Here is a 14,141-nt window from a genome sequence, read left to right as displayed (position 1 = left end):
TAGAGATAAAGCTTGACTTTTTATTCAAAGTTCAATTTGTTGAAGGCTTCTTTTAGAACACTAGTTTATAATGGTTGCATTTAACTTTTCCTTGGTGTTTATTAAGTAATCTATCATTATCAGTCTATCCATTCACCCTTTGATGCCCCTGTCCTAGTCTCTTTGAGCTGCTATAACCAATCACCATAGACGGGGTGGCTTATAAACAACAGAAATTTCTCATAGTTCTGGAGACTGGGAAGTCCAAGATCAAGGAGATGGCAGATTTAGTGTCTGATGATGCCTGACTTCCTGGTTCACAGACAGCGTGTGTCCTCACACAGGGGAAGGGGGTAAAGGAGCTCCCTATGGCCTCTTTTATAAGCTCACTAATCCCATTCATAAGGGCTTCACTCTGAAGAGCTAATCACCTTCCAAAGGTCTCATCTCCAAATTAGGATTTAATATATAAATTTGGGGGGGTGGGGAGGGGGACAAAAACATTTAGTCTATAGCCATCCCCCAACATTTTTCAATGTAAGGTGGTCAGGTGCTCACAAATGTAAACCAAACATCCACACTCTTACCCGAGCAAGTGCTTCTTCGATGGTGATCATCTTTTCCTTGACCATCATCATCAACTGAATCCGTTCCTCATCACTCATTGTTATCTCGCTTGCAACGTAACCCACATCTTCTCCTAGAGATCAAAGAAGAAAAACAGTAAGAATGAGAAAGATAATAGAAAGATAAAACAGGATGCCAGTCTTGACTGTTTGTCATCTAAAGGATGTGATTTAGGACCCTGTTCTTGATGGAGCCACAGGAGCAGGAATGGGTTGCATTTGGGGAAGCCAGTGAGCCCATCTCATTGGAAAACAAGCTCCAAGAACCTATGGATGTTACCATGGAAACAAATCCTTCAAAATGATCAGAGTTTTTGTGACAGAGGGTCTAGTGGAGGAGTTTTGGAAGAAGACTAATAGGGAGTTTGGAGTGACTGGTCAGGCAGAGACCGAATTTAAAGATCCAGTTAGAGGGGACGAGCACTCCAGGGCTCCTTCAGCCAAGGGTTCTCCATGTCCTTCCATTTCAAATATTAACAAGAAGAAAATGTTTCTGTGGAAGATGGGAAGAGAATCCTCTTTTAAGACAGAGAACTTGAAGGTCACAGTGTCTGCCGCAGAACAAAGCTCACAGCCTGGTAAAAGCCTGTGAAGTGTGTTAGTCACTCATTTGTGTCCAGCTCCTTGGATCCCTGAGGACAGTAGCCCGCCAAGCTCCTCTTTCCATGGAATTCTCCAGGCAAGAATACAGGAGTGGGTAAAAGCCTAGATTTTAATAAAACCGTTTGACTGGTATTCCTCGGGGGACATGGACAAGTAAATATAATCACAGTCGTGAAATATTTTCGGTTCATTAGAAGGAAATTACTATCCATGTGGATATCTGAAAGTGCCACTGTCGTAAATACATTTCCACCCTGTGAGGAGAACTCAACTTCCAGTTTGGAACTGAAGGCAGCCAGAGCTGCAGAGGGAAAGAGAACTCCTCGATTAGCATCCTTTGGCAGGCTTTTCCTGAAAAGCGAACGTAGCCATCTGGTCTCCATACGAGAGTCACGTTGGCGTAGGTGCCTCTGATCAGCGCGTGGGGAGGTTATGTCAGGCGCAGACGCGCTGTCTCATGTAGCTGGAGTTCTTACTCCTCACCTTTCTCCTCCACCACGTCTTTCCCACACTCACATCACCACCGGCAGTGTCGTCAGGATGCTGGGCTACGGACTAAACGAATCTGGCTGCAGACTTGTGTGAATGCAGCGTGGTCAGGACCTACCGTGGATATTTATGTTCCCCTGGGTTTCCTTATCTCATTTCCATTTTGTAATCAATCAGTCCAGAAACACCGCTCAAGTTCCCTTCGCCACTCAGTCCCTTGTGCCAGAAGAGTCATGGTGGGTGCCAGGTGAGGGGAGAGAGCGCCTTGGCGGTGATTCATTTTACTATCTGCAACGCCTCCAGTGGTGGAGGGAGTTGCTTGGGTTTAAAAAGAAATCCACCTGAGCTGATGAGGTGTTGGCTTCCTCCCTCCATCTCTCTCCTTTTCTTTCTTTCTAAATAAGACTTTGTTAGAATCTGGGGTTTACTTTGAATCTCAAGTGATGCTGGGTGTGTCCCCAAAAGGAGAAACTGGGAAGGTTTAAGAATAACTCCCTTACAGCAAGACAACTTAAATAGGCCCACTGATGACCGCCAAGCAACACAGGTGTGCCCCTGGCATACAGGCTGCCCGCGTTTCTCGTTTCCGTGTGTATGAATAACTGTGTATTCTGCACGGGGCAGGACACTGAGATTTCGTGAAAGAAGAGAAATCGCGCCAGCGGTGAGCAACTAAAAATGTTCACCTAATGATAACCTTATCCAGCCAGACTGGAATCTAGAAGTAGCTTTGTTTCTCCTCCCTGTCTGAATGCTGGAGAAACATAAATTATATAACTGGGCCTCAAAGGGATGACATATTTACTTACTATATAAACAACAACAAAAGACACGGCCAAGAGGAGGGCAGGACTCCCTTCACAAAGCAGTCCGGGCAAATTCCCATGATGTCAGCCCATTAGACAGTTTCCAGGGGCAACAGCCCCATAACCGTCCCTGCCACAGAAAAGCATCGGAGCTCCGAAGACTGCAAAGGCCCCAAGTGGCAGGGCAGGGGGGAGGGTCCAAAACTAACAAATGCGAAGACTTTCTAGACTCTTTTAGGACCGATCTTGGCCAGGAGAGATCTCCCTGAGGTTGATGTGATTGAGAAAAGGAAAGATTTGGTCTCTGCTGTCAGATCTATGAAAAGAAAGGACTGTGAACTCTTTCCGTTTTGTTTTCTTTGATTTAAAAAAAAAAGAAAAAAGAAAACCCACTGGGATGAAGTCTTAAAGTAATGATAGGAATGTCAGAAAAGCTGAACAGTTTATGGGCACACGCAATGACTTATTCTAACTTACAGCATCCGTTTAGATTAGCAGCCCAAACGTCTTAACATTTTAGAGCTGAAAGGACCTACTGTCCGCCAGCTGTGTTCCAGTACCTTTTGAAGTCTGTCTCATTATTCCTTTCTGATTCTTTCGGAAGTTCTGCCAGAAATACTTATTTTTCTTCTTCCAATCTCCCTTTCCTTTAAAAAAAGAAAAAAAAAGGCACAAGCAATAAATTCATTAATAACCAAAGTAACCTCTTCCTTACAATTCAAAGCTTGTCAGAATACTTTGATTTCACAAAAAAAGACAGTTTCTCTCTTTCAGTTTTGTGAAAAGACTTAGAAATGCCTATAAAGTTGTTTAAAAGAAATGCAAATTTCCTCAGAGCAAGAAATGGTACAGTGGAGTTAAGATGAGAAATAAAGAGACATCAAAAAAAAAGCAGGCAAAACATGCATACTTATATTCACTTTGATGTCTGTTTAACTACTGTGTCTAATTCTGCCTCGTCTTGTGGTATAGTTTTCCCCCTTTGGTCTCAGCCACAATGATTTCAACTGAACCACAAATAGGATGCTTTAAAACGTTAACTTTGTTTTGTTGTTATTTCTGTTGTTGATCTACCCTTGATTTATTTCTGTTATCCCAGCTTTACAAAGAGAACAGAATGGTTGGTATGTGCTGTGTGCACTGCTGAGAAGGTTTCACAGGTCTGTGGGGCTGACCCACCCTTTTCCTCTTAGGTGTGGAATTGATGTGGGTCTCGCTATGGCATAGGCGGGGTGTGAGTCCCACCTCTCTGATGCTCAGGTTACCTGGTGACCTCCCTACAGCTCACCCAGGGCACCGGGATAAGAAAAGCAAACTGCTACCCTGCTGTGACATCTCCCAACTTGATACCCCACCCCCCCCACACATACACCTCCACCTTTCCCAGATGGTTCTGGGTGACTTTGATGTGAAACACAAATTCACTGTCATGGATAGACAGTTTTCCTATCTGGTCGGCCTGTGATCCTCAGGAACACGTAATACCTTTTATAAAGCTAGAGGAGAGGGGTCAAGTGAGGAAAAGGAAAGAACAGGGTGGCCCTTTATTCTTTAAAAATCAAATGAAGCGGCCGCAGCCCTATCTGTTCTCAGGGACGGGGTACACCCGAAGCTGCAGCTTCGTCAGCTGTGTGGGGTCCGGTTGCTCCACGGCCACTGGAAAAGGGCCCCATGGAGTGATGCGCTGTTGGCTTCCACGGTCTATACTGGTGGTGCCAGGCAGGGCAGCATGAAACAGACCCGTGGAAACCCCGCGCCTAGGGCTCCCGTGCTAAGGGCATCATTTGTCAAAGCAGGATGCCCTCACTACGTTCTGACAACCCCCAGGACTCCCGGAGGGAAACTGGAGCCCGCTGGCCTGAGGCTGCCCTTTTCTCAGCATCTGGAAGGCGCCTGCTGCCTTTGGGCTAAACACGACAGCAAGTATCAGCCATGAACGGTGGCAGCAGAAGTGGGATTAGTAACACCTCTCTCTCGGGCAATCTGGGAATAGGGTTTCTTTCTTGTAAGCTATGCTTCCCTTGTGGCTCAGCTAGTAAAGAATTCGCCTGCAGTACGGGAGACTTGGGTTCTATCCCTGGGTTGGGAAGATCCCCTGGGGAAGGGAACAGCTACCCACTCCAGTATTCTGGCCTGGAGAATTCCATGGACTGTATAGTCCATGGGGTCGTAAAGAGTCGGACACAGCTGAGCAACTTTTACTTTCACTTTCATGTAAGCTATACTCTCCCCTCCTCCCATTTTAATATTTCTGAAATGGAGGCACAGCTTTAAAAAAAAAAAAATGGCAAGACCTAACAATCTCCAGCACTGACCATATCCACTTTGTATCTAATGGCATATCTCACTTAACACTCACTAATGATGAACATGTGATGTATTCTTGTTTCCATTTGGTGGATGAGAAAACCGAGGCTTAGAGAAACAAGAGACTTGCCCGGGGTCATAACTAGGTAGAGTCATGATTCAAATCCAAATCAAGGCCTGACTTCAGCACTTACGTTCCTAATTATGACTACTTTGCCAGACTTTCTTAAACCGAAACAGAATAAAATGTGACAAAACCAGAAAAGTCGATTTTATAACCAAGGAAATAAACTACAGAACACCTGAATTATGCATAATCTTTCATTCAAAGGTTCCAAATTGAAGGGATTTACCCTAAAGACTGAAATAGGAAATGGCAACCCACTCCAGTATTCTTGCCTGGGAAATCCCATGGACCGAGGGGCCTGGTGGGCTACAGACCTTGGGGTCGCAAAGAGTCAGACATGACTGAACAATTGAGCACACACCCTAAAGACATGATCATGGGTAGGCTCAAGGATTTTCAGTGGTAGCAGCACTTCTCTGTGATAGAGAAAAAATTGCAAACAACTTACATGCCCAGCAAAGAAGAGACTGGCTGTCTGAATTATGGCACATCCAACATGACAGATTACTATGCAGATTTTAGAATTTTCCTGTAAAAAGTACTCAATCACGTAGGGACATGCTCAGGATATATTCAGTTGTAGAATATGGTCCAAATTATGCTTTTTAAAACCCACATAAACACAGAAAGGAAGGGGAAAGCTGTACATCAAAATCTTAACAATGCTTATTTCTGGATGGAAGAGTTCTTTGTAGGTTTTGTATGTTCACATATTTATATGTTCTATAAAGCATTAAAAAGGAAATAATTCATTAGCAATGGTTAAACCAAGAAAAGGGGTACTGACCTACGGAGCTGTCTTCCGAGTTTGACTTATGGAGAGGATTCCTACAAAAGAAAAACAAGTGTGATTATCAAGGAGCCTTCCCTTCATGTGAGACCTGAAGACCCTTCTAACTAGTGGGACCCAGCATCAATCAGCCTAGCAGAGCCAGGCAAATTTCTACAGAATATTAACCAACAGTCTTTCCCAGCCATCTGCCGCCTTTCTAGAAACATGCTAATGTGCCATTTGTCAACACTAATTAAAGATTCACTCCAGGGTACGACCTATATTAAATGAAGGGAATGGACTTGCCTGGGTGATCATTGAAGTGTCTTCCATTTCTGTGAATCATTATCTACATGCTAAGTTATTTCCATTAAGAGGTCCTTCAGGGACTTCCTTGGTGGTCCAGTGGTTACGAATCTACCTTGCAAGGCAGGGGACGCGGGTTCAGTCCCTGGTCAGGGAACTAAGACCCCACATGCGACGGAGCAGCTAAGCCCACACCTGTGCACCACGACTACGGAGCCACAACAAAGATCCCTGAAGGTCACAACTAAGACCTCATGAGTCAAATAAATAAATACAGACATACTTAAAAAAAAATATTTAATATAAATGGGAAGGAGAAGACCAATGAGAATACAGACCCAGCAGATGGGTAATAATGAGAAGACAGTCCCAGCAGATAAGTCAGGCGGTCATCTGGAGGAGAAATCAGGAGGGTGCAGAGGTCCAAAGACAGCAAGCCACAGGAGACTGGAAGCCCCAGGTAGGGAGCAGCCAGGATGGAGCTCCTCTGGTCGCTTGCTGCCATCTGACAAGTGTGCTACATGTATCACTAGATCTTCCAAAGTGCAAAGTGAAGCCAGAAATATATTCTTCTTCTTTTTTTTTTTTTTTTTTAAACAAGAGCTCCACCTTTTTAAGTGATGGCAAATAACTCAATGTTTTTAAAAATGTGTCCAAGTTCACTAATACATGTCTGGGCATCCGATTTGGCCCATCCCCTCCCCTCCCCAGGCTGCCAGTGTGTGAACCTGAAATGTGAACTCCGCCCCAGACCAGGTGATTAAGCCTTTCTCCAGAAAATACATGAACAGATGCCAACTTAAAGGAGGGAGGCAGGAGAACCAATGAAAGTTCAAATTGTTTTTCTCAAAAGGGGAAGAGCCGAGGTGGAGCAGCATCTTCCACCAGGTGGGTCCAGAGTGAGAGGTAAGCACAGTGTCCCTGAGTTTGCTGAGCAGGAAAGCCAGGAAGAAGGAACCTGCATCAGAACACAAGCAGGGCAGCTCAGAGGATTCACGCCTAATCTCCACTGCACGTATATCCACCCAGGGAGGAGGGCGGAGGCGGCAACCGGTGAAACACTCTTCAGTGTGAGAAGGGCAGAGTTCCGCTGACACAATCAGGAAGAGAAGTATTGGGTTGGCCCAAAAGTTCACTCAAGTTATTCCATAACATCTTACAGGAGAACCTGAGTGAACTTTTTGCTCAATACAGTGGCCGAAAAAGAACCTATAGGACTTAAGATGACCAGACAGGGTCCAGGGTCTTCCTCTCATGCAGAGCCACCTGTGATAAGTCATCTCTCTTTGGAATAACTGCATCGATGCTGGCTGACCACTGACCGACATTTGAGAATGGAAGCACCTTCAGACCCCAAGTCTGCGAGAAAAATGTCTCTGACTAGCACAAAAGCTGGACTGACTCCTAATGTCCATGAGGGGACAGAGTTAAGAACAAAGAACAGAAAACAGGGGAAAGGACTAGATCACTGAAGAGCTGGACTTGTAGCCTAGTTTCTCGCCCAGACTACATGCTGCCAACACAAAAAGACGTTAGGAAAATCTACCTTGTCAACACATTTTGCCAGATTTAGCTTCCAAAATAGACTCTCTTCCTTTTGATCCACACAATAAATGGAAATACCTACACAAATATTTACTTGAAAGGCTTCCATGAAACAACCATCTCAACGTTTCATTCATTCGGTAAAATGACTCGGTGTTGATGCTATTGTGAGTAAGGGACATGGACAATCATGAAGAAGTGAGGGTTACAATGGAGGGAGGGTGACAACCGTGAACAAAATACACTCGAAGGAGAAGCAACGGCTGAAGGACGAGGGGGAAGGAGGGGAGAGGGCATGGGGTGGGGGAAGTAAGAGGGGCAGGAAGGAGGAGGAAGTGGAGAATCTGCAGTCACACATGCGAGGAAAGTGCTCAGGGTCACGGAAGCAGAAGCAAGGCAACCGCCAGCAGACAGCGGAGTGAAGCACTGGCTAGGTGAGTGGGGATTAAGGCAGGAAATCCTTCAAAATTAATATTGATGCTGAAGGTTTGAATTCTTAAACTTTGGGTTTTTTTAAAACAAAATTTTATTCTGTTGCATTTGTGGCTCAGTCTACCTTACTGGCAACTGTCCATGACCAACCAGCATCATCACCAGGCTTTCTGTAGATGACCTCTGACGGCAAAGGAAGTGGCACATTGAGTTTCAGACTCACTCTTAGGACTAGGAAAATCTTGACCTAACGGCTTAGTACCAAATATTTCAACTATCCCTAGCTCTTGATAAACTGGTTAAGTATGTAATAAACTAAAAATATGTATGTCTTTCACTTTTTCTGAAAGAAATGTTTCCGTGGGAAAATGGTCTAAAGAAATAGTAGTTTTTTCCAGTCCTTTGCTGATTTAGAATAATACGCTTTATTGAGTTGTGAGGAATTTTGCCCATTGTTTAACCCAATCCCAGTTTTGCAGGAAACCATAGTCTCCAGAGGCACAGGCTCCCTGACTGGTTAGAGGCCAGCAAAGAGCTGTACTGAGGCACTGTTAGCCTGGTTGCCTTTCCAAAACATACTCAAGTCTCCCTACCTGGATATGGTGCATATAAAGTTGTCTCAAAAATTCAAAGGTTGATTTCTAATTTTTCAACCCATTTTTCCAAAGTTCACATTACAGAGAAGTTATGTTCTCACTATTACATAGTTATCACAAAATAAGTCAATATTTTCCTCTCTAAAACGCTGACTTATAACTTCCTAATTTTTACCTACTTTCTTCAAATTACCATGCATTTCAAATATTTATCCTTGGATTTGCATTTTTGATCTATTTGTTACACAAGTGCTTCTCCGAAGCATCACTTGCATTTCCCTCAGAATGCCAGCAGGTGGCACTGTAGTTTCTGTATTCAACTTGCTTACTGGGGCCAGCGGGGATTTTGTTTTCAAAATTTCACCAGTTCACAATCTAGATACTGGCCAAAGATAGCAAGCCAGTGTTTCATAAGCATGAGGCTTCCCAACTCATCAATTTGCAAAGGGGCAAAATACCATCATGTGAAGTTTAATTTGGATGCAGAGAATCGTCCCTGCAAACAGAAGCTGGCAGAGCAGCAGAGATGTAAAAAAATGCCATCTCCTTCTCAAAACCGATTGGAAAATTCATCCAGCAGAAACAAAAATCAGTGAGGCCATCAAATCCCAAATTCGGATGGCAGCAGGTGGAAAGGGTCATTTACTGATCTCCTGGTAGAAGAAATTAATGCTCAGAAGTCAGCTCCAAAGAGACCTTCTTGTAAGACATCCTTCCAGCCAGACACTGCAGATCTGAGCATGGCAGCCCGCTTCCATCCATCACGCTCACTGTCAACAGAGTAAAAAAGATGGGGACTTCCACAAACATTTTGATGACTGGGAAGCAATCCGGTTGTACTTTGAGAATTAAAGCATATAATAATCATCAAATTTTGCCTTTAAAGTCTCTGAACTCAGTATCTTTTCATCAATAACTGCTATTAGACCCCCAAACTGCTTAAGTGTAAATATTTTTCCTCAAGACTCCTAACTACTCTAGTTCCCTGAAGCCCTAATTCACTGAAGAAAATTCATAAGGAATGCATGAATTCGAATAAAAAAAAAAATCAACTTAAGGGACAGCATGTCTAGAACTGAGCCAATTCTTTTCATCCTACAATTCTTTGTTAAGTTACTTTCCTCCTTTTTTTCACTCATTCTTTATTCAGTGTTTCTTTCATTCAATAAATAAATCGTTTTGCGTCTAGCATTCTCTGCGGTACTGAGATCATAGCAGTAAACAAACAATGGGTAAGATCCCTGTTCTGTTGGGGCGAGGATGGAGGAATGATCAAGAAGTGGGGAGAATTCTAGAAAGGACGGACAGAGCAGGGCTCCCTGAAGAGGTGGCAGATGAGCACACACCTAGATGATAAGCTGGCATGGACACTGGCTCCCTCCAATGGGGAAGATTGAGCGGGGAAAGGAAAGAGGAGGAAGCGAGAACTCTCCTTTGGCCGCGTTCGGTTTTAGATGCTTCTTGAACACCACTGCAAAGGTATTAGGGAGACAGTTGGATACATGAGTCTCAGTTCAGGGGACTCACTAGGACCAGAGCTAAGCATTTAGAAGTCACCTGCATATTTAAAGCCAGGAGACCAACCAACCACCGTGAAGGACTCTGAGATCCAATTTTTAGGGGTCAGGAAAAGAAGGGGAAGTGGGCAGTGGGACTTCAGGGGAGGGGTCAGTGAGGAAAGGGAAAGCCAGGAAACTACACTTTCACCTTTTCTGGCTAGAAGAATAACACTAAAACCGATTTAACACAGTTTATACTGCTGCCTCAAATGCCATACAGGGTAAATTCTACGTTGCTCTATTTTTTCCATTGAATCTATCACCTCACCGCAGAGGGGACCAGAAAGAGGAAACTAACAAAGGTCAAAATGAAATTCTTTACATTTGTTTACAGAATTCCACCTTGCCTAAGGACACACAGCTGGTCAGAGACAGAACTGTGTTTTAAAGCTTCATCCACTTCACTGAACATATTGCCTCTTATTTACATAAAGGAAACTCACATCACCTGATACACTGGCTTGCTTCTTGGGTAAATTCCTGGAAGACCCTCAGAAGGATTTATGAGGAGAGAGCATGCTTTCAACCCCAAATGTGACCATGGCTTATGGGTTTATTAGAACGAAGTATTTCAGAAACACTTACTCAGTTGTGTTACTACCACATGTGTTATTACCTCTTGTCTGCTTCTGGAAGAAAATGAGGCCACAACATTGAGCTCAAACCCCGTTTTCTTCTGTCCATTTATATATAAATAGCCCAAGGTACCTCCAGGCAGAGACAGTTCTATCTCACTGTTACATACTTGGGCTGGCACACCAGAAAGGTAAAACAAACGCCCATGCATAAAGGAATTCCTAAAATAGATTGCAGGTCTGTGTTTTGATGCACTGCCCAGAAACTTCATTATAACCAAACAAAAAGGAAAGAAAAACTGTTCTATCATCATTTCTAAGAAAGGACCATGTGTTATATGTTACTGGAAAACCTATACTTAAGAGACTTTAAAGGTTCCTTTATCTTGAGTCTCCGGAAATACACTTTCCCATTAGTTTATTTCCTGCTGGATTTTGAATCAGGGCTTTTGCTGTGTCTGGGTCCTTGCCTGCTTCATCCCTTAGCCTGCCAAGACAGTCTCCAAGCCAGGAGCAATTTTCCTCAAGATGTAGAAAAAGAACTGAGGCATCTGTGCTATTGAGTTGTATGTGCCTAGGGGAGGGTGAAGAAGGTAAACGGGGTAAGGGCCTGTTTAGCAGTTAATATTTACTTTTGCTTTATTCTCTCTCTCTCTTTTTTTTTTTTTTTTTTTTGGCCATGTGATGCAGCTTGCAAGATCTTAAGTTTCCCTGGAATTTGAACCTGGGCCACGGCAGTGAAAGCATCGAGCAAGTCCTAACCACTGGACTGCCAGAGAATTCCCTTCTTTTGCTTTATATTTACCTTATCTAAACATAACAAACTTGGCACTTCTCTAGTGGCCAGGTGACTAAGACTCTGCACTCCAAAGGCAGAGGGCCCAGGTTCAATCCTTGGTCAGGGAACAGGCACAGCTAAATAAATAAATATAACAAATTACTCATATTCATATTTTGTATATTTAGTGACAAATCACTGTGCATAAAATAGGTAATTCTTTAGTTTGATATTTCAGGTATCAAAGATACTTCTTCATATAGGAGCATTTCTCCTCTATTTAACAGAAATAAAATGAAACAAAATTCAGCTCATACTATCCACTGTCGGCCATGAAAATTTAAGGGTCATCCCTTTTCCTAGCTGTGGGGTAAGGACTAGGATGAGGCATCAGACACGGAGGGTCCCCAGTGCTGGGCGCTCACTCTTGAGGTCAGGCACAAAGGCAGGGAGCAAGTACTCCTTAAATTCTGTACCCTCTGTAATCGCTTGCCTTTCCCTCAGTGAGGCCCTCCCCAGCCAATCATTGCTGTATTTCACGCATACGATGGAAATTAGCTTGCAAACCCACAAGATGGGATGGAAGGGAACTCTGCAGCCAGGCGGCTGGCATCCTGTTAGAACTCCCTGAAGATTCAGGATCAGTGACAACACCGGTGACATGTTGCCATCCATACGGGCTTCTCTTTCATGCCACAGTCTATTCCTGGCCTGTACTTTCTGGCTTTTTTCCTGAAAGGTCACAGAAAGATCAAGGCAGGCGTATGAAGAACCAAGTCCAAGGCCGTGGCCGACACTGCACGGGCTCGGAGCTCACAGGCTCAGAAGCCAGGGACGCCCGTGACAGCGCTGCCACAAACCTAGGCCGGGTGTTCCTTCTTCGTGCGAAGTAAAGCAGTGTGATGCAAAACTGTACCTACTTTAGTGGGTTGTTAGGGGGATTACAGGAGAGAACGCAGGTCAAGGGCTTAGAGTGGTGCTTGTCCGTAGGTGAGTCTTCGGGACATGTGACCACTGACAACCACTCCCTGGAGCCGCCCCAATCAGATGGATTCACTCGGTCTTCGCAGACTAATACTCCATCCTCATCCCACCGAGCCCGGCCACTGCTCAGCCCCTACTCCAGACTCCAGCGTTTCTGAATCACTAAGGTTCCTCTTTTTTTATTTTTCTTACAGTGGTACTGCTGTTCAGTGGCTCAGTCCTGTCCACCTCTTTGCGACATCATGAACTGCAGCATACCAGGCCTCCCTGTCCTCCATCACCTTACATTAACTTCTCTTTCTTACATAATAACTTCCCTCAAATAATCTGAATGGATGCAGTGACTCCTCGTCCCCATTCAACCTCATCTTATACAAGCAATTCATGTTTTTCCTAGAATTAAAAAAAAAAACCCATCAAACACAACACTGTAAATCAACCATACGCCAATAAAGTTATTTTTCATAATACATCTTTATTTGGCTGTGCCGCGCCTTAGTTGCAGCACGTGGGATCTTTGATGGTCATTGGGGCATGTGGGATCTGGTTCCCTGATCAAGGGTTGAACCTGGGCCCCCTGCTTTGGGAGCACAGTCTTAGCCACTGGAGCACCAGGGAAGTCCCTCCAATAAAGTTTTTAAAATTTTTTTCATACTTTCCCCCTGAAAATTTTAAAAACCCACAAGTGAACAAGATGCCAACACAATTTATCCTTTTTTTCAGCATAATGTAATTAACATTTGCTTACATCCTATTGTATTCCTCAAGCAATGAGAACTGTACAAATTTAGCTCACTGTGTTCAGCAGAGTACGTAGTAAAACACTTCTATTTTGATTTTGAGTAGATTTCAGTACAGATGCATACCATATCATGGGAAATACTTTGGACCCATCAATCACGTAATATTAACTCCTTAAGGCCCATTTCTCCATCAGCCTGGAAGGACGTTGTGGTTGAGCCGTCGAGAAGAACTACCATGTCCACTGCTTTGGCAAAACCTCAGATGCGTGGCCTCCTGGCCAAACGTCTGCGATTTCATATTGTTGGAGCATTCATGGTCTCCCTGGGGTTTGCAACTTTCTATAAGTTTGCTGTGGCTGAACGAAGAAAGAAGGCATATGCAGATTTCTACAGAAATTATGATTCCATGAAAGATTTTGAGGAGATGAGGAAGGCTGGTATTTTTCAGAGTGCAAAGTGATTTGGAATATAAAGAATTTCTTGGGTTGAGTTCCATGGAAGTTTGTCACTTTCCTGTGTTCCTGAACTATGAAACTATGACTATCTGGGGTGAGAAATAGTCTCTCAATAAAGAAACAATTAACAACAACAACAAAAAGAAATGGCAGAGTTTCCAGGTTTATTAAGTGTGGATATTGTCTCAAAACAAGAATATCACCCAATCTTTAATTCCAATTTGAAGAGGGTCTCTTACCACACAAATCAAATTCTCACACTTGGAAAGTGCTAGAAGAATATTTTGAAAAGTTTGAAATTTTCAGCTATAGGTTTGGGCCCTTTCAACTTTTCCTTCTTTATGTTATCTTTGGTTTTTAAACTGCCACCAGAATCACTTTAGGTGAACTTCTCCTTCCACACAAGACATCTCAAGAGGAGCATCTTACTCAGAAAACTTCTGAGAGAAAGACAAAGCC

At 43.7% G+C, this 14,141-nt stretch overlaps 1 protein-coding gene across 3 annotated transcripts in view; it reads right to left on the bottom strand.

The window, feature by feature from the left end:
• LOC122684220 (sterile alpha motif domain-containing protein 5) overlaps positions 1-14,141 on the bottom strand; it is a 981,181-nt gene that overhangs the window by 68,760 nt on the left and 898,280 nt on the right. For all 3 annotated transcript variants that reach the window (XM_043888222.1, XM_043888224.1, XM_043888223.1), the window contains 3 exons: positions 5,725-5,765; positions 3,064-3,150; positions 567-679 (listed from right to left, as the gene is read on the bottom strand). In XM_043888222.1, the coding sequence (XP_043744157.1) occupies positions 567-679; positions 3,064-3,150; positions 5,725-5,765 (241 nt within the window). The remainder of the gene's footprint in view (positions 1-566; positions 680-3,063; positions 3,151-5,724; positions 5,766-14,141) is intronic.

The sequence above is a fragment of the Cervus elaphus genome, chromosome 26, assembly GCF_910594005.1.
Source record: "Cervus elaphus chromosome 26, mCerEla1.1, whole genome shotgun sequence".
In the NCBI taxonomy this organism is placed as follows: Eukaryota; Metazoa; Chordata; class Mammalia; order Artiodactyla; family Cervidae; genus Cervus; species Cervus elaphus.
This window is presented reverse-complemented; position numbering and strand designations above follow the sequence as displayed.